The following is a 21,365-nucleotide window of genomic DNA, read 5'->3' on the forward strand; positions in this document are numbered from 1 at the left end:
ATGATATTCAGCCTCACTTTGCTCTAGGTAAATCAAAACCACTAGGCTGAGCAGTATTCGCTTCAAATCAAAAAAACCGACCGAACCGAATCGATTTGAAAATTTATTTCGGTTTTTTATATATTTCGGTTCGGTTCAGTTTTTAATTTCAGAAATTTTACTTATTTCGGTTCGATTCGGTTTTGATCAGAAAAAAATCGAAAAAACCGAACCGAACCGATTAGTGATAATAATATATTTTTTCAATAATATAGAGAAATTAAATCATATTAAGATTGAAATATTTTAATTAAATTTTAAAATATTAAAAATAAAGTGTAAAAAATAAAAAAATTATTAAAAATCGAAACCGATCAAACCGAACTGAATCAGACCGGTTCGGTCGATTCGGTTTCTGATCAAAATCGATTCTGTTCGGTTTTCATAAACACTAAAATTTTGATTTTTAGTTTATTCGGTCCAGTTCGATTTTAAACCGAACCGACTGAATGCTCACCCCTAAAAACCCCATATGAATACTCCATTGAATTACTGTACATCTATATCTTCTTCTATCAATGGCGTACATGTCCATAATTATTTATAGAACTTTTCGTAACATAAATGAAAGGGTTAGTACTAGCAGTGCTTCTTCTTAATTTTTTTTTTTAATCTTTTGAGCTTTAAATTTTAAAAGAATAACGTGAGGAAAAAAGGAGAGTAAATAGTAATTTTGAAATTATAAAATTTTAATATATTGATTAGCTGTTAATTTAAATAGATAAATTTAAATAGTTGTTGTTTTTTTGTTTTTAACTAAAAATAGTTGTTGTTTGTAATTAATAGAAATAAATTATGAAAGTATTATAATCTAATTTATAAAATATGGAGTTTAATTATCCTTTTATTAAATTTCAGGATCAAATTGTAATTTATGCTGGAAAGGATCTTAATAATACAGTTACTTCGTCTATCAGCTGTTCGACAAAAATCAAATAAATTTGCCAAGCCTATAGGGTTTAGATATGGCAAATAAACTGTACGGCTACAGTTCGAGCTACGGAGTGGCCGCACCATCGTCATCTGCGGCCGCCGCCTATACTCCCCGTTCAGTCACCGAGCAATACCTCTCTGACGCGGCCCTGAGCCGGTACCTCGGAGCATATTCGGATGCGGATCCTTCTAAGTACTCGGTTACCTCCATGTATCTGACCCAGAGCGAAGCCCTCAGGTACTCGGCCGACAGAGGCATTACTTCTGCAGCTGCTTCTGCCGCTTCACATTTGGCGCCGTGGACTCCACCGCCCGGTGTCGATGTTTCTGCTTCCGTTGAACCCCTACTCGCCGGCATCAAGCGCTCTACTGAAGGTTGCCTTTTTCTCTTCTATTAACTTTCTGTGACACTCTGTTTAGTTGGATAGTTGGATTTATTTCTGATATCTCCTGAATAGAAAACTTCACTCAGATTTTAGAGCATCCTTTGATTGCTAACATTGCAATTTGTCAAAATGTGAAGACTTAATTCATACCATTCTTTTCTTAAATGTACCTTGCTTTCTGGTTATGGTGTATAATTAGATTAGCAACAAACTATTTTTTTTAACAGATTAAGGCATTACCCTTAGTGCATAGCCACAAAAATTATGCATCTAACCCGTTGTTTGGATAATTAATTGTGAAGGGAAATAAAGTGATATTATAGAGGAGAAAGGAAGAGAAAAGAAAACAATAGATTGTACTTTTACTTTGTTTAGATAAACTCTTAATAGGGGATAAATGCAATTTCTGTCTCGAATAAAAATATGATAGATAACTATTATGTCCTTACAAGTTAAGAAATGGAAGATTTAGAAGAAATGAGTGTATTTAAGTATTTTAACATAATTAATCTTTATTACTTTCCATTTCTCTCCATTTCCACCAATTTTGAGAGAAATGTTTTGATCTAAATACAAGGAGTTGAGAAATATAATTTCTTCTCTTTTCTCTCCTCTGTTTTACATCCAAACAAGAGAATTTTAGGAAATCAAATTTCTTTTATTTTTCTCTTCTCTCCATTTTCCTCAATCCAAGTAAAGCAAATTGATTTGAAAATACAGCCAATATATAACAATGATCTAGCCAGACCAATAATATGTGAATAAAATCCAGATTCAACTTCAAGGGCTTGGAGTTTGGATGATTTTTCCATTTATGGGTTAGCAGGACTTGGATGCACGCCTACTCAATTTTATTTACAGGCTTGAGGTTTTGTTTTGCAGTGCAAGTCTTTGTTGAAGAGTTGATAGTATTATGCAAGTCAAGAGATTTTCTTTTCAATTTTCATATATATATGTATATGTATATATATTTGGGTTAGTCAGTCAATGTTTCCTATGCTTGCATTTTCAGTCTAGGGTTTCCTACTGCTTTTGTAGTCTATAGGAGGTTCTTTTATGATTATGAGAGATGGAATGGTTAATTCAGTTTTATGTCAATTTATCACAAAATTATTCCAGAACCAACTAGCAAACTTGTAAGGATTGGATCTTTGGAAGTCTGTTGAAGGACTTGGGCTCCTTCCATCTTTATCTTAGGTTTATCCTAAATTCCTTGGGTACATCAATTTTTGTGTAAGAGCAAGGTTTTCAGTTTTATAGGGCATTCATCGTCGTGAGTTGTAATCTATGGCCATTTGCAGTTTTGGAGACCCTTCTGGAAGGCTGACCAAACCAAAAAGAGAATTTTGAATGACCACTGGTTTGGAAATAAAAAGGTTTATCACTATCTCAACCAGCCCTTCTTATTATTTGAAACAAAACAAGACTAAAATGAGATTTTTTTGTGTGAAGAATATTAAGTGAAACATTCATTGACTGCTGATGCATCTGAAAGGTTGCAAAGAGTATCAAAAGATTGCAAGACAGACTTTGGAACCAATGCCAAAAAAAAAAAAAAAGAAAGGCAAAGAGAAGGTTAGAGTTGGAGGTCTGTCGCTAATGATTATCAGCACTTTGTTGAATGCTTGAGAAATTTCATTTGCAAAAGCTGGTGAGGGCAGTGATGAAGTTTATGCCATCAACTTGCTCAAGAATGTTAAGAACGAGACAAATGACTCTATTGAAGTTCCAATGCAAATAGATGTAACTACTCTGTCTTGTTTATTCCAACTAAATGTTGTGAGATTATTGAAGTATTGGACTATCAAGATTGTTGATACTTCATCAGATGAAGAAGCTGACTTGATGCTTTTTCTTTCAATGCTGATGGCATTCATGATTGTGGAGGTTTTGCTAATATAACACATAATGATTTAACGGAATTTCTCCTACTTTGGGAGAATGATATAGACTCTAAATATGTTAGGTAAGGCCAGATTCAAGTGCATTGAAATATGGATAACTATTTTATCGCTAAAACAACGTTAATGAAGGATGAGAACATGATTAATGATAGCTGCATATAGTTCTTTGGTTTTGTTTTGTGATTGAAGTGTATCAGTTGAGTTACTAAACAAAATCTGTAAGGAGTTTCTAGAATATGGTGGTCAAAGTGATCTGTGACAGTTTTGCAATTTGATTTATTAAATGTGGTATTTGGTCATTAGTCTGTGTTTAGTTATAAGTTCTGGACTTTTTAGTTTGAGTTCTGAGCTGAGAGTTCTAAGAGTATATTAGGAAATCTTTTATGTTTGTGAAAGATAAATAATAATTTATTTTTGTGCCCTTTTCCTGACCAGAACCAATAAACCAATTTTCCTGGATTAGATCTTTTAATGTCTGCCATTGGAGGTGGACTGACTCCTTCCACAATATTCATCATTTATTTTACTTTTCTCTTCTAACTTATTGGGCTGCATCAAGTTGAGAAGTTTTTTTCCCTTATTTTATCTCAAAATTTTATTATCGTAAGCTGATATCTTTACCCTGGTCTACTGCTTTGCACAAGGGACAGTTAGGCATACACTATATGAAAAAAGTGTGGACCCTAATATGACTAAAATTGTGCCATCCAATGTCCTTCCCTGGTGTGGATGCACTATTTTAGTGATGCCTTAGCTAATAGTAATATATTTAGCCTAGTCATTTTAATTACTTTAAAAGGAACATCCTTTTTAATTTAATTTTATCATTCATAAATACTATAAGATGCTTCTATCTCTAAAATAAGTGAAGGTATCTCCAAAATTGATGTTTCCTATATATCAAATTGATGTTGTAAATCCATCAAAATATATATGTTTTTATGTGTAGAAAAATATTTGAACTTAGAGGCTTTTACAATTATTTTATCCATACTTATTTAAACATGGAAGATGCATATAGTATTTTTATATATTAATATGTTAATGTATGTTTGTAGCCCAAAATTACCTTTTGAGCATAGTTATAAACTATATGTTTCCTTATTTTTTAATTATTTTTTTATATACTTCATTACTATGTATATAGTGCTCTATCATCCAACATTTTTCGGTGCCCATAACACATTTGGGCAAAGTGAAGCTTGGTATTCTACCAACTCTTTAGCAAAGCGTTCTAGATTCGAGAGCGCAAGCAATTTGCCTATATATCCACAGAGGCCAGGAGAGAAGGACTGTGCCCACTATATGCTCACACGTACCTGTAAATTTGGAGATAGCTGCAAGTTTGACCATCCTATTTGGGTTCCTGAGGGTGGAATCCCAAATTGGAAAGAGGTGACCCTTTATTATTAGCTTTATGTATATTATCATGATATTTTATAAATTATGCTTATATAAACATCTTTATGTTATAGATGAGTACTATTAGCTTATAGCTTAATGATTAAACATTTAAAGTTTTTAAAGGTAAAGATGCCTGTAATTCATGTAATTGTTATTTCACAAATGCTTTTACTTTGTCCCATGTTTTCGAAAAATTTTCATCTTAATAACAGCTTTCATAATTTTTTTCCCAGGTATTTTATAGACATGTTTCTGACAATATCCCACTAAAGCATGCTTTATCCCTTTATAAAGTTCCCTAGTCCTATCACCTACGGGAAGCATTATCATTTTTTTGTCTGAATAATATATTTTCCATTTGAAATTTTTATTTAAATGTTTTAGTCGGGACTAAGTATTTATATTTTGTATTTATGTTTACTGTCACTTTTCTCATTTTTCTGTTAATTAAAAAGTATCATAAAATTATGTATCTCACAGTTGTTTTAAATTAATCTATCCTGTATCTAAGGCTTTGCTGTTGCTGTAGGATTTCTAATTACTTCTGTTTTGAAAAGTGAAAACTTTTGAGTGTTTGTGCATGCACGATATTTTTATCTGTCAGATTTTGACATTTCTACAGTATAGTATAGTTGTAACATTATAAAAATTTCTTAAAATATTACATATCTCTATTTTCACAAGTATCCAATTTTTGATTCTACTTGCTACTTATATTTATATGTAAAGTGTAAATAAGCTGCTCAATATGGTTATTTTAGAAGAATATGTGAACATAAGAATGGGCCTATTATTGATAGATTACCAAATTATCAGCAATAGTGCTCAGTTTTTTCTTAACCTTTTATAAGTACTTTTGACATGAATCATGAAAATAAAAGTGTTTGGATGGCTGTCCCTTGATTACTTTCAATGATCAAAGTAATTGCGAACTGAGTAAAAGTTCAAGACATTTTAGGTAATTGTACCTTTTGAAATTATTTTGGCAGTATGTTCTATTAAAAGCATTGACAATATCATTTTTACTGACAAATACAAAGAGGTAGCTTTCTTGATTAATATATATTTCAGGCATAGTTGTCCTCATCATTTGAATCTTGTCTTTGCTCAACCTGTGCTGCATTCAAGACTAGAATTATTATTTATTTTATAACCACTACCATTAGTATGTGATGTTTTGAAACATAAACAGTTAGTTTGTGCAGTCATTAGCACTTCATGGAGATATTAGGATTATCCTATCTATAAGTTGGGCATGCAGACATACATTGTTGTTGTTACCTTGTGGAGACTGGAGATATTGGTAACGTCCTACTTATACTTCATGGCCAAGGCATTGCAAATATCTTCTTGATAGGTGTTGTATGTTTAGCCCGTATAAGCACAACATTGACACCTTAAAACACCCATAGATTTCTTATTAAGCAACTGTGCAGTAGAGTACTGACATCCAGCATTGTTGCCAAATATCAGTGATCTTGCTCAAGGAGATGTATTTTAGGGGTGAAATCTCAATCAAAACCAAGAATGCTGAAGATACCTATTCATTAACCCAGGAAAATGGTGTTTGTCATATATCCAACTTCTAAATAACCTTTTCTTACAAGTGAGTGTTAGTGGTTTAAAAATTTGTTCATAGTTGTTCAAGGTCCCTGATCCAAATTAATGTGCTATGTAACTTATAAAATATTTAGTCATTTTCTCAAGCGAAGAATTTGTACAAATTCTCAATTATTGCGTAGGTTCACAAGCATATGATCGTTACAACAATAGAACCATACATTTGATTTTCTTGAATATTAATTGTGTTTGAAGTATTTTGGTTTCCACGATGGTCCAAATTCTCAATTATTGCGTAGGTTCACAAGCATATGATCGTTACAACAATAGAACCATACATTTGATTTTCTTGAATATTAATTGTGTTTGAAGTATTTCGGTTTCCACAATGGTCAATTGCCCTTGTGTTTCGGAAAGTCTAGATCTTGGTTGCTCCTCATATAATTCATTTATATATAACAAACTTTGTTGTCAAAACAAATTAAACTTTATGGAAATTATATATTTTATATTATAAATTTACATGTAGTAATATTTGTTCTTGTAAAGTGTAATTTTACCGAAAATATATTGAATTAACAAAAGTTGATATTTCAAATATATAAACATATATTTTTATAAATCAATACCATAAATTTATATTAAATTAATAATATTAATGAATAATTAAAATCAATGTTTTATTCTATTATTTACAAAAATATGTTATTATCTTTACATTTTAAAGTGTTGTTGTTTTTTGATATCTCTTGCAATGGTTACTGTTTTTTGCTAATTTAATAATTTTTCATAAAAATAATTTACAAAAATATATTGCTGTTTATAAGTTTATGAAATAAAAATACAAATAATATAAATTTTAATTTTAAAAAAATTTACAAAAATGTTATGTTTGGAATTATTATCATTTTTCTGCTAATATCGTATATTTTCTATAATATAAATTTGATTAGGACAAATAGGTTTATTATGCTGAAAAATAAAATAAAATATGAAAATTTTGTAAAGTTAATTGGTTTTTGTAACAAAGTAATTATTTTGAACCAAGTATCTGGAGAAGTCACCTTTATATATTTATTTTGCTTTTGCATTAAAAACTGCTATTACCACCCGGTGCCAAATAATGCTGATTAACTGAAAATCTGAATGAATCTAAAAGGCCAAATAGAAAAGGTTTTTGACTAAACATTATCTTATTCATTTTACAATGAATTAAGTGGTTGGTTGGCTGCACAATTATATCTTAAAGGAAGTAGGAACTTGAGTCCTTGATTGATTCAGGTGGTCCAATGATAGTTTAAATGCTAGGCCACCAAAGTTAAAATTTTAGTCATATCATTTCTTTTGCCTTCAATTTTTCTTCATGGTTTTGTATATGCTTTTTTTTCAAAACTAACTGTGAATTGCTTGTTTCTTTCCTTCCTTTTTTTTTGGCACTTTGAAACCCTTTCTCTCTCTCTCTCTCTCTCTCTCTCTCTCTCTCTCTATCTATCCATCTATCTATACTTTTGCTCTACTCTTTGTTTTTACATAATTCACACTATTTATTTTCTTCTTTTATAGTTGTCTGGTGTGGGTTTGAATGTACCGTGAACTGATAAAATTGATTAACCAAATTGATAAAATCAGCTGATTTATTATTGCTTTAGTCTATAATGCTGCCCATAATGCAGGTGATGCAACTTTTGAGCATCCATCAGCTTTTCCTTGTTTTGATCTTTCTTTTCTTTCTTATTTTTTTTTGTCTTAAAGGTCCCACTTGTTGCTACACTTGAATCCCTTCCTGAGAGACCAGGAGAGCCTGATTGCCCTGTAAGTGGCATTTTAAAGCATTGCTCTCTTTGCTCATTTCATTAAACTTGTTTTAATTCTTTATGTGTTTACTGATTTATTGTTGCTCAATCATCTTGTAGTACTTTCTAAAAACTCAAAGGTGCAAGTATGGTGCGAAATGCAAATTTAATCATCCAAAAGATGCTTTGGTATGTATTATTGTTATAATGTTTCGTAAAAACTGTTCTGTGGGTCCTCCATTGATTTAAGGTAACATGCTTGATTGTAGTTTCAGGATGGTTTGGAAAACACTGATGTTTCTGCCTTACCAGAGAGGCCTTCTGAACCCACATGCACAGTAAGATGAGTCTCCTATTTGTTTGGAATCCATTTAATAAAGTCTCATCATTAATTGGGGCATCTTGCGCATTATGCTGTTTAAACAGTTCTATATGAAGACTGGGAAATGCAAGTTTGGAGCAACATGCAAATTCCATCATCCAAAAGATATCCAGATATTATCAGGACAAGAGAATGGTAACACATTGAAGAATGAATCAGCAGTTAAGATTGATGATGAAATAAGTGGACATGTCAATGTGGCTAATGCTTCCATTTCGTCCACCCCAGCCTTATTTCATAATAGCAAAGGACTTCCAATAAGACTGGTATGTAATTTTAGTTAATGCTGATCAAATGATTGATGAATAACTGAGGTGGTCCTTGTGGTTTATTTAATTTTGAAATTGTTTCAAAGGAGAATCTGTTTTACACAAGTAACTATTAGAAAAAGTTAAAAAGTTGGCACTGCATAGGGCATTAGGAGGTTAAGTAATCTTATACGGAATAGCAATAAATAAAGAAATCATAAAAAGGAAAAAGGAAAAGGAAAGTTGAAGTAGGATAAATATGGAAATGCAACTTTTTGCCAAAAAGTAATATATAAAGAAGTTTGAGCCTGTTATCAGAAATTCCAAACAACCATTTTTTTCTTTGTTTTAAATTGTATTTGTTCTGAGGTGGAATGCTGTTTTCTTCCTCCTTTTGAGTTCTCTTTCAATACAGCTTTAACAAAAATTCACATCAAAACAACTCCTTCAGTTGGTGTGTAATTGGGCTAAGTTAAGTCAATAGAGTGCTAAGCTCAAGCTTGACTCGACTAAATCCTCAAGGTCTAAAACTCAAATCAATTGAGCTTCATTCTATTGGATATTCAAGATACTCTAGCCTGAGTAAACTCAACTTGATTGTCATCATAAATTTAAGTAAATTAAATTAGCTCATATTAGAACTTGAATAAACTTGAGTAAGCTCAAGTTTGAATTCGATTTTGGTATTTTATCATATATATTTAGGATAAATGGTGAATATCATAATATATTTTTTTGCATGTAATATATAGTATAGCATGTATTATAATTATATGAAAAAGTAACTATTCGATTTAGCTTGCGAGCTACTCGGGAGCCTAGTATTATACTACTCGAACTACTCGAGCCTTATGTTGAATTTAAGTATTTTGTCAGCCAAGTTCTGGTAGCTTTCGAGTAGCGTGATCTATTTAAAACCCTACCCCTGTATTAAGAGAATAATGCTTCATGCTATCAAACAATGGCTATTTTTGCCAATATATAATGGAGGAATTGCTATTGTCAACATGGCTATCCTTCCAGCACATGTTCCTCAAAGCCTACACTTCTCAAACACCATTTCTTATGTCTTTTTTAACCTTTCTTTAATAGAAATCCTTATTAGCTCATTCAGCATGAAAGTTTGGTGTGATTTAATTATGCTTTGGCCATCTCATTGTTTCTTCCATAGGGGAAAGTCAAATTTTAACTTTGTTGTTTCTTTTGCTGCTATTTTGTGAAAACATTTTTTATGTGGTATATTTATGACTCTCTTTTGTGGTAATGTCAGATATTTAATTTCCATCTTGTTTTGCACAATTTACTAACATGGTTTTAAATAATTTCGCAACGGCCGTTATTTTAAAGGTTTTCAAAGGAGAAGTGGCCGTTAAGGCCATTAATTCACGGTGAGAAAAAATTGTATTAGTAGCAGCATTACACAATAGTCACGGGTAGGTGCTGTGACTTAATGGCCGTATTGGCCATTTCTTTTATTTGATGAGTAGGAATCTTCAGAGTTGCTTTAGAGATAGCTTTCATGTGGTCTATGAATTATTGAAGGCAAAAGACACTTTTTTTCTTGACATTTTGAGGCCTTTCACTTTCCTCCCAAGCCAAAATTCATCATTTCTTGATTTCTCTAAAGTTTTTCTGAAATTTCTCTCAACTTCAATACTCTTCAAGTGCTATTAATCAATTTCTCTACAAATTTTTGTGTTGAAGAGCTCAAATCATACAAGATACTAAGTGGTTTTGAAGTGCTATTGTGCAAAAGGTTATTTTTTATTATTGTTTTCACATCTTTTAGATATTTTTTAATCATTTTTAGAATGCATAAATAAAAATAGTTAGAAGTTAGAATGTTCAAGAACGTAGATTAGAAATTTAGAACTTAATTTTCTATTACTTTTTTCAACGATTTTTAGATATTGTTTGAATCGTTTTTAAGTTTTTAGTCAATGCACAAATAAAAATAACTGGAAGTTAGAATGTTAGATTAAAAATTTAGAACTTCAAAAGTTTAGAACTACTACCTAATATCATTACTACCTAAAATATAAATGTAGTATTTACAAGATTGAAAAATTAGGAAAAAATAGGTAGTATTGTAGTAATTATAGAAAAAGCCCTTAAATTAAAAGGTGGTTTTTTTGAACAATTTAAGTGATTTTGCATAATTTAAATTTTAAATGCTCGTTCTAGTGGTAATTAAGGTTAGTTATTATGTATGATGTTCAAAAAATAAGGATTTATGCTTATTTGATACATTTGTACTTTTTATTAAATTGTATAGCTTAGTTTTGATTACATCTAGGTAGGCCATTATTGTTATAGGCCTGTTTTCGTTATCCATGACCGCGAGTGCGATTTGAAACCATGCTTACTAATTGATTGATAATAACGACGAGAAGTTGTGGATTCAGGGTCTCTATTTGATGGAATTGATGCTCATTACTTGGTTGCATTATTAAATTTTATTGAAGTCCTTGAGTAGTGACATAGGGAACATTTAACAAATACAGCCACTTATGGATAAATGCATGAAATTTGCGAATGTTATCCTTGCTTACCAACAATCTATTATAAATTAATTTTGCAAATTAAAACACTAAATACATGAATTTTCCCCATTTTTAGAGTTATTCTTAATATTAACATCAAAGTATAAGAAACATTAATCTAATCTATCTAACAACAGTTCTTAAACTTGCTATTTCTAATCTTAATTTATAAATTAAAGAAGTAATTTTGAATTTAAAACAATCCTAACAACTTTTAGTTAAAATAATTTTGTTTCATTTTGTTGAATTCCACGTTGATTTGGAATTTGGAATAGGAGTTACGTGCCCCTTACAAAGATTTTGAATACTCCTCCCATTTAAGCTAACATTTGGGGTGAATTTGGTCTCGTTTAAATTTAATATGATATCAAAGCCCTATAAGTATTTCATGCTTCAGTTTAGTTTTGGGCATGGAGGGTTTATTGATTCCACATTGGTTTGGATAGGGAGATGTGCCCCTTATAAGGTCTTGGGAATTTCTCCCTCGAGTTAGCTTTTGAGGTGAGTTAGACTGATCCAAATTTAACACACTTTAACATGCATGTGCATTAAATCGACACATACATGCATTAGGAGAATTAATGAGGTTAAATTTCTTAAAATTAATGTAATCTATTAAAAGTAGTCCTGAAAGTAGCTGCAAAGTTAAAAGAATTGCGGATCTGAAATGTTAATTTAAACTATTTGTAGATCTAATAGGCTAACAATCCATGCCTATTATGTTTTATTTTTTTTGTGTGTGTATATCTAATTCGAAATGACTAGTCATCTAGCGTTTTATGAATAAAAAGATTGTCTACATCAACCCTTGTCTTGTGTTGCTTTGCTTTGTGTTATAGACATGGAAAAAAATGGCTATAATTGATATTTGGGCCCATGCTTGCATTTTATGGTTTATTAACTTTTAATATGACTCCTCACAGCTACTTCACCAGGCTGATTATTTAGCTCAGGGTTCTTTCCAAACTAGCTTCTCGACTATCTTTGTTGGAAATTCAATTTTATTTGATGTTACACATTAATTTCTATTTTTCTATGCGGCAGAAGATTCTTTTGGTTGCTTGATGTTTGCATTGGTGACACTCTCTTCTTGTTTTTATTTATTTTTTTAATATTTAGAAAAGGAAGGTTTTATATATTTATTTATTTTGGCGGGAGCGTGTTAGGTGGGTGGAGTTTCTCTCCTTTATATTGCTGGTTGATGTGTTCCTTCTCTTTTCTTTATTATAATATCTTGAATATGTCTGAACCTGATTTTCCATTGATAATTGGTTGTTTGATTGTTGTAGGGTGAAGTGGATTGTCCATTCTACTTGAAAACCGGCAGGTGTGCTTTTGACTTTTTCTGCTGAAATTTTTGTTTTGAACTAATAAGAATGACCAAAGAGTTCACTTATTTATTTATTTTTCCAATCAGTTGCAAGTATGGTGCCACTTGCCGCTATAATCATCCTGATAGGAATGGTATGCATGCTCTGCTCTTTTAGTTTGAGACTTAACACTAAGGATTTTAATGTCTTTAAAAATCATCTTTTAACACTTATGCTTTAGATTTGCTTATGCTCACTTTGCTTTTCTCCCCATTGTTGGATTTTACAACCTTTTAGATGAGTATAATTGCTCATATTCTTTTTCAGCAATTAATCCATCTGTTGCTGCTGTAGGGCATTCCGTTGTAGCCACTCCTGCAGCTAATCTAAACATTGGAGTTGTTCCAGCTGCATCACTTTATCAAACTGTTGACCCTAGATTGGGTCATTCAACGGTAAATAAGATATCATAAGCACATAACTTCTTCAATTGTTTCGATTTCCTTGAAGACCATATTGCTTGCGTGAGTGGATGTGTGCAATGGACAGTGTGTACTATGCATGTGCGGTTGTGGGTAAATTTGTGTGAGTTGACAGGAATAAGGATAACAAAATGGTTGGAAGTGTGGGAAGGAGGTCAAGGGATGGTGGAAGGGGAATTTAACTTAATTTTAATGAATTATTGCAGTTAAAAGGGTATATAGTTTAGCATTTTTTGTCATCTTTAAGTGAGAAAAGTAGCCTTAGTCTGGCTGATATGGTAGGGGATGCTGTTTGCTGTAAACCTGATTATGACCTATGATGGTTACCTTGCTCTAAGCTGCTTGACAACTTTCTGGTTTCTATTTGTTAAACAAAACGGTAAATTACTGTCATTCCTAAATCATTATTTTGTCTATAAATTATAAAGTTCAGGGATAGATAGTAATTTAACCCATGACATTGAGCTTTAATCCTTCTCTAATCACATTAAAAATTCGTTAGTACAAAACTCAAAGTTTCATAGTAGATGAAGAATTGAATCAAATGATCCTTAAATCTAGTTTGCCCTGGCTGCATCAAGCTGAAAGACAAGTGGGTATGACCTTAAGTGGTCTGCATGTACCATATGATCTTTTCCCTTCAATTGGATTTGTAAAATCCAATAAAGATTTTCTATTCAGAAAACATGAATTCAATTGGAAGAAATAAACTTAATTTGCCTCTCTGATCAGGAAATGTTTCCATATATCAGTATTCCTGCGTAGCAAACACTAGAAAGTACTTAACTTTTCTTTCAAAAATGAATGGATGTTCTCCATTAAAGCTAATTGTAGTTTTTAGTTTATATGTGAATTTGTTAAATGATGTTCATTCAACACAAATTATTATAAGTTGTTATCATCATTGTGAAATATTATAGAACCAGTTTTATTTTATATAATTTTTATTAATATTTGGTTCATGAATACTCGACAAATTAATGTCTGGCTTTGCAAACCTTCTCTTTGAAGGTTTTCTGTCTTTGTTAGTCTCTAGAGCTATCACTTTAGTAACACAACTACCATATTACTTGTTAGCTTTCACCTGGCATCATGTCACCAGCTCAAACTAAATTTCATAACTTCTGCTTTGGCACTCATTCATTTTATTTGTTTGCTTTTTTGCAGCTGGGAGTGGGAATGACTGTCTACCCTCAACGACCTGGACAGACAGAATGTGATGTGTGCATCCTTTTTCTTATATTTTTCTTTAACATATTATTCTCATTTTGGAACTTGGGAATTTTATTGATGGCTATTCTGCAAAATATTTTGTGTGGAACTTTTTCTTTGACTTCTGTTTGGAGACATTTCTCTGTTGCAGAGAGTTCAGGAATTTTTCTCACTTTTTTGAGTACAGATTCATTTCATTTTTTGTTGTGATATATCATCCTCTTGACTGGAGACATCCTCAGTGTTCTTTTTTTTTATTATTTTTTTTTCTCTCTTCATATTTTAGTACTATATGAAGACTGGCGAGTGCAAGTTTGGGGAAAGATGCAAGTTCCATCACCCGATTGATAGGTCTGCATCAGCAGCAAAGCAAGCTCAAGAACAAACTGTTAAGCTCACTCTGGCAGGATTACCCAGGAGAGAGGTATGAATAAGTGCTTTGCCCTTAAAAATTCATATGCATGTATTACTTCATAGTGGGTTGGGATCACTTTCTGTTGTGTATTTTGTCTTTGGGTTCAGCGAGAAATGCTGACAGAATCGATAATCAAAGCCTTTTCATAAAAGTTCATTCTTAAATTTGTTTATTTTTTATTATCATGCCAGTGGGTTTATAATTGGACTTGCAGATGGCATAAACATTAATGAGTTGCTAATAGTCTAACTTATATTTTAGTAGTTTGTGGTTCCTTTCATTTTTAGGTTTGAGTGAGAGGTGAATTAGTGATGTAAGCGAGGCTATTAGGAAAACAAGTTGGCCCAAATGAGTTTAATGGACGAAGTTAATTGTGGAAAAATTGTTCATTGGCTAACCTGTTGCTATACTAGTTCTGTTTGCGTTGCTACTATGCATGTGTTTGGTATGAGAGTGCTGGAATGGAGGTAAAAAGGTGCGGGAGTAATAATTAAGAGAGTAAGGAATTGGAGTTAAAATTTAAGGAGTAACGATCAAGTGTGTTTGGTGCAAAGTTGAGGGGGTATGGTAGAAATAAATATATAATAATAATAATAGTAATAATATAAAAATGTAACTGGGTGTATTTTCTTTTTGTAGATATAAAAAGTCAAAATTCTTGCAAATGCTTTAGGTGCTAAGGTGTTCCTAGTGTTTATTGATCTGTAAAGCCACACTGCTACATTGAATGAATTTATGTGGAAGCAATTCAAATTTGGTCACCCTTGGTTGCTATTCTATTAGTTTGTGTGGCTTGAAAGACCCCTGAAAGCATGATCAGATCTGATCTCTGTTACATTCTCTCATCTATTATTCAGCCCAAGGGCTTTTAGCTCCTTTTTATATTTGCATGTGCAGTAGCTTTGAAAAGTTTATAATGGAAAGATTGGATGATACCTTTCACAGGGTGCTGTTCACTGCCCATATTACATGAAAACCGGCACATGCAAATATGGAGCGACATGCAAATTTGACCACCCGCCCCCTGGAGAAGTCATGGCTATCGCAGCATCACAAGGAACATCTACTTCAACTGGTGTGGATGCCAATGGGGGCTGAAGCTGGAACTCTCCAAGTGGCGTTGCGGAGAGGCCATAAGCATGGATAAATGGAATATACTTCCAGGCCCTTTTCGGCCCTTGTTTCATTAAAGAAAAAGAAAAACTTATTTTCAATTGGGATTTGGCAGAATGCAGGTCAGGTATGTCTGAGTGTAGGGAATGTAATTCATGTGCACTGAACTGGAGACGGGTGAACCTGTTTGTATCGTAATTTCTTGTAAGCAGTTAGCTTCTTTTTCGGTCGGCCACATTTGTTATATTTGATTGTAATCTTTTCGTCTAAATGTGATATTGCAATCTTCGCATTAGGTGTTTTGTGTGTTCTTGCCATTAATGAAGGGGTATTATACGTGAAGCCGCAATAGTGGTGGGTTTGCCAGGACTCTTGATTATATTATTGAATGAATAGTACTGAATGGGAGGTTGATTCTGCTGTCTTGAGGCATCTGCTGAAATTCTAGCAGTTCAATTTAAGGTTGCATAAGTTTATTAATATTTTTAATTTTATAATTATAATCAAGAAATGTGAAATAAGTTATTTTTATGAAAAATATTTTCAAATACAAATTATTTTCAACAAACATATAAAGAACTAATCTTTCTTTGTTTAGAGCATATTCTATTGCAAGGAAGCATCTTGTTTTCTTTTATTAAATAGAATTTTGATCGTTAAGTGTGAATGTGTCGAGTGCCATTGATGGGAGATTATATGTAGTTTATTTGGTAGGACAATGAGCGGATGTATCAATTTGGCTGTCCATTACAATGGATAACGGAAATATGAACTCATACATATTTATATTAATTAGATTATATTAAATATAATTTTCACAAATTGTATCAATAAACAACACTTGATAGTAAAAACTTCACATAATATTTTATTATAGAATTATTGCCAATATACATATATATATATATATATAACTAATTTATTTTATTATCTAAATATTTTTTATACGATAGTTATTTAATTTTTATAAATATATTTTTAATATTTTATTTTTTATTAGGGTATATTTGCTTTAGTAGGGAATATTTGCTTTAGTGCCATGAGAATCGAGTATCCACAAACCTAATATCAGAGTTCGATTAAATACTGGTGAATAAGCAAATAGAGGTTGAAAATAGGACAAAGAACACTTCTCAATTGCTTCTCTATCCACCTGGAAAACACTAGAAGCATCTTTAATTTTTTCAATACGATTAGTTCGCCTTCTGTGAGAAGCCTTGTTATGAAAATAATGTGGGTTTGGATCACCCTCTTTTAACCATAGAATCCGAGACATCTGCCTCCATGTCAATTCCTTTTGCTTAAGTAAAACATCCAATTGTCTAGAGATTATCCGAATCTGATACCCAACATCCTGGGACTAAATAGATCACCAAGGTTGCCAAATGCATATTTGTCCTAGAATTTTATCGTATGTCCGTAATAAACTAGACGAGTAGTAATGCAAGACAAGTTTGAATTCTGTTACTATGAAGTTTATACTACTTACTCAAACTCACTATGAGTTGTATGCATCTGTTCAAATATGAAAACAGGTATTCATAGACCAATTGTACATTGTATTATTGAGCAATATATTAACAAAGGGTTATGGTCATAACAATGTCTCGTCAATACAATAGTATTATAATTGGGGAAGAGAGGTAACTAAGCATCATTAGCAAGATCCCTATCCAATCTTTCAAGTATTGCACTACCATCATAATGTCCATTAGTCCATGTACATAGATCTCCCCTATAATGCAATTCATGCATTGAACAAGAACGGAGAAAATCTCAGAAAATTTGCATGGCTGAGATAGGTCTAGGAAGACCATTTTTTCATGTGCAAATAATATTTCATTAAAATCTTCACAAGATAACTATGGAGAAATCATAGGAGAACATAAAGAATGCCATAACTCAAAAGTTAGATGCTTATGTTCTTCCTCTGGCCAACCATAAACACTAGTGAAATACCAAAACTATAAACAATGGTCTGAATTTTAGCATGAACAAGATGTAAAGAAAAAAAATTCCTAAATGACATCAAAATCAGATCTTCAGAAAAAACCCAACCCACCTCCATGGCTATGACCCTGGCCATTACAATCCACCTAGATACTTGCCTCAGATCCCAAAGAAAGTTGCAATCGTTCCACTTCAAATCCTTTCAGTTGAGTCTCCATCAGAAATAAGAATTATCAATAATAAATACCTAAAAAATTTTTAAGGAACTGAACATTCCAGGGGTTCCTAAGCCCCCTACAATTCCAAGATAAGATTTTCATTGTAATTGGTAGTTGGTAGAGATTGAGATATCCAAAATTTGTCCAGAGTTAGCCTTCTTCAACGGCACATAAATTGCAGAATGAAGGGAAGTCTCTACAATATCGCTGTTAGTAATATCCATTTTAGAACCGGTAATATAAGGGAGACAAGTACCAAGTTGCATAGTAGAATTTTGTGCACGTGCAAGCCATTTTCATGCACTTTGTTTATTGGAGTCCTCATTAATTGGTAACTTCAAAGGGAGTTGACATAATTGCTCACCAGGTTGATCGATAGAGTAGTTAACTTCTATGGTTTCTGATGCAGCCACCAAGAAATCTTCAGGTTTAGGTATAGTAGTAGGAAGGGAAGTTAATAATGAGAGAGCATTAGGTCGAGAAATTCCAAAAACCTCATTTTTTGACTCCAATTTTAGTTTTTTGAAAGGAGATGCCCTTAACCATTCATTGTATGGAAGTGAATTGGAAGTTGTGGAATCATCTTAATCAGAAAAATCTTCGAAGTCTTGATAATTACAGAAAGTAGGCAAACATACATAACGAAAAAAAATACCCACACAAATTTTGAAAAACCAAAACTTACCATAGTTTCACGAGTCTAATTCAGTCTTTAAATGTAAGTATCGACTCCAGCTGGCAGAGTGCTCATCATATTCCAAAACCTTGTTAAGACATAATCATTGAACCCAATGCTTTCATACATTCCTTCAAAAGCATATCATAGGTACGATTCCAATAGGGAACTTCATAGAGATCTTATGAGGATTAGTTGTATTTTTAAATATTTTGTATTTTGTCAACTGTAATTATCTCTTATAACTAATTGATAAATTCTGTATTCCTATATATTATGAAAATGAAAATCACAGAAATATGTTGAGAATTTCATATACCGTCTGATTTCTTTATGGTATCAGAGCCCTGGAGTGTTCAACTGCTATTTTTGTCGTTTTTCCTTCTTCATCTTCTTTCGGTTTTCTTTTGTTTTCAGCAATGGCTACAGAACAAAGTCTGGTTTGGCCTCTTCCTCTACTCTTTCCACCTCAAATTCTTCTTTTCAAATCTCAAATGTTATGCAATTTCTCTCTATTAAACTCATCTCATCTAATTATTTATTGTGGGAAGCCTACATATTGCCCCTTCTTCATGGCTATAGACTGGCATCTCATATTGATAGATCAATTTCGGCACCTCCTCGCATTCTATCGACTGGTGAACCGAATTTCGCTTATGATGTTTGGTTTTTCAAGACCAGATTGTGAAAAACTGGATTAATTGCTTCGTCTTTCAATCCATCATGCATCAAATTGTTTGATGCATTATAGCTAAAGAAGCTTGGGATAAGCTAGTTGTTATTTATTTAACAGGTGCCAAAATGTAGTTTCAGTAACTATAGAAACAACTGAAGTATTTATCTCGAGGTACTGACTCAATTGATACCTATATGAAGAAAGCCAGATCAATCTCTGATCAGTTGAGTGCTTTTCAGAGTCTCATATCTAATGAAACATTAGTTTGTGATGTTTTGGAAGGATTGGGCACTAAATATCACCCTTTTACGTGTGCTCTTGAAGCACAAAATATACCTATGAGTTTTGATGAACTATATGTACTCCTATTGAGTGAAGAAACACAACTTCGATTGGACTCACTTGCTATTGGATCTGCCACACCACCTACTGTGAATTATGTGCATGCTAGACATAGCAGCAATGGTCGTTAGCGAGGCCGTGGTGGCCGTGGACGTGGAGGACAAACTTCTGGTTATGGACAAAGTGCTAGTTTCTCTTATGCTGGACGTGGTGCTGGTTCGTCGACTGCCATAACTTATTACAATTGTAATGGCAGTGGGCACGTTAGCCGATAATGTCCATCCCCTCGACCTACACCTCAAGCCAATGTTGTTCGTACCGAACTCGATTCCACTCAAGCTTGGACAGTTGATTCTGATGCCAATTATCATCTTGTTACTAATCAAGAGAACACCACTCGTCCTATTTCAGTGCTTGACAATACCGCTCCCACTATAGCCGATGGTAAAACTCTTTCAATTCTTTCTCATGGGTCATCTATAACTTCTGTTAATGGTCGTTCATTTGTTCTTAATGATATTCTTTATTCACCTGCTATTATAAATAACTTGTTATCAGTTTCTGCATTTACTTCACAAAATAATGTTTCTGTTGAATTTTTTCCTAACGCTTATTGTGAAGGATATCCCACGAGGCAAGTGCTTTATCAAGGTCAGAGTAAGGATGGATTGTACCTGTTTCAAATGCAATCTATTCGTTCATTTTCTCCTAAAGCTTTTTCAGTGACTATTTCTTTTTGGCATGAACGTTTAGGCATGCTAATCTTTGAGTTGTTAAGAATGTTCTTAGCACTAATAAGATTTTATTTAATTCAAATAAACGTTTTGAGTTTTGTTATGGTTGTAGTGAGTAAATCACACAAATTGCCCTTTTTTGATTCTTTGTTTCGTACTTCTCAACCTTTAGAATTGATTTGTTCTGATGTATAGGGGCCCTTTCCTATGATTATGGATGGTTATCGATATTATGTAATTTTTTATGATCATTTTAGTAAGTATAGTTGGTTATACTTTCTTAAACAAAAGTATGATATTTTCTGTGTATTCATTCAATTTCAAAAATTGATAGAAAAATACTTTGGGAGTACCAATTAAAAGTTTTCAATCAGACTGGGGGAGTGAGTTTCGATCTTTAACAAAATATCTCAATGAGAATGGTATTGTTCAACGAGTGTATTGTCCACATACGCCAGAACAAAATGGTTGTGCTGAAAGAAAACACAGGCACATTGTGGAATTAGGAAGAGCTTTGTTACAAAGTGCGTTTGTTTCTTACTCATATTGGACTTATGCATTTGATACTACTGCTTATACCATAAACCGTTTGCCATCAACTTCCAATCAAATTCAAACTCCCTTTGAACTCTTATTTCATGCTAAGCCTAATTCTGATGAATTATGAGTTTTTGGGTCCTTGTGCTATCCATGTGTAACGACCCGAAAATTGGACCGCTACCGGCGCTAGGATCCAGGTCGGCTTAAGGCCGCCGGGACCCGTAGCAAGCCTGACATGTAACCTGAAAACCTGATTAATCCCATACATGATCGACAACATACATAAAAGTTAAAACTTTTCTTTCATACATTTTATCATACACCAAACTCAACCTGTGCATGCACTAAACATAATCATAATCATAAACTTGACCCCTCTATGGGATCTCATCAATGCCCCCAATGGGCAATACATCATAATTTGAGTTGGTTTACATCTACATCATAAACATCTAAGATCATGTATTAAAAGGGATAACAATATTCATAGGGTCAAGCACAACTT

At 32.6% G+C, this 21,365-nt stretch overlaps 1 protein-coding gene across 2 annotated transcripts; it reads left to right on the forward strand.

Moving 5' to 3' along the window:
* The first annotated feature begins 953 nt into the window (after positions 1 to 953).
* Positions 954 to 16,066, forward strand: LOC110611459 (zinc finger CCCH domain-containing protein 37). Of its 2 annotated transcripts, none has more exons than XM_021751822.2 (12): positions 954 to 1,347; positions 4,410 to 4,657; positions 7,979 to 8,038; positions 8,140 to 8,208; positions 8,289 to 8,357; positions 8,446 to 8,667; positions 12,482 to 12,519; positions 12,610 to 12,656; positions 12,857 to 12,957; positions 14,152 to 14,205; positions 14,483 to 14,620; positions 15,557 to 16,066. In XM_021751822.2, the coding sequence occupies exons 1-12, from the start codon at positions 1,005 to 1,007 to the stop codon at positions 15,707 to 15,709; spliced, it is 1,542 nt and encodes a 513-aa protein (XP_021607514.1). In that variant the 5' UTR covers positions 954 to 1,004; the 3' UTR covers positions 15,710 to 16,066. The 2 variants fall into 2 exon arrangements, with proteins under 2 accessions (XP_021607514.1, XP_021607515.1); XM_021751823.2 differs by having other exon boundaries at positions 8,295 to 8,357.
* The last annotated feature ends 5,299 nt before the right edge of the window (positions 16,067 to 21,365 follow it).

This window comes from Manihot esculenta, chromosome 3 (genome assembly GCF_001659605.2).
Source record: "Manihot esculenta cultivar AM560-2 chromosome 3, M.esculenta_v8, whole genome shotgun sequence".
Lineage (NCBI taxonomy): Eukaryota > Viridiplantae > Streptophyta > Magnoliopsida > Malpighiales > Euphorbiaceae > Manihot > Manihot esculenta.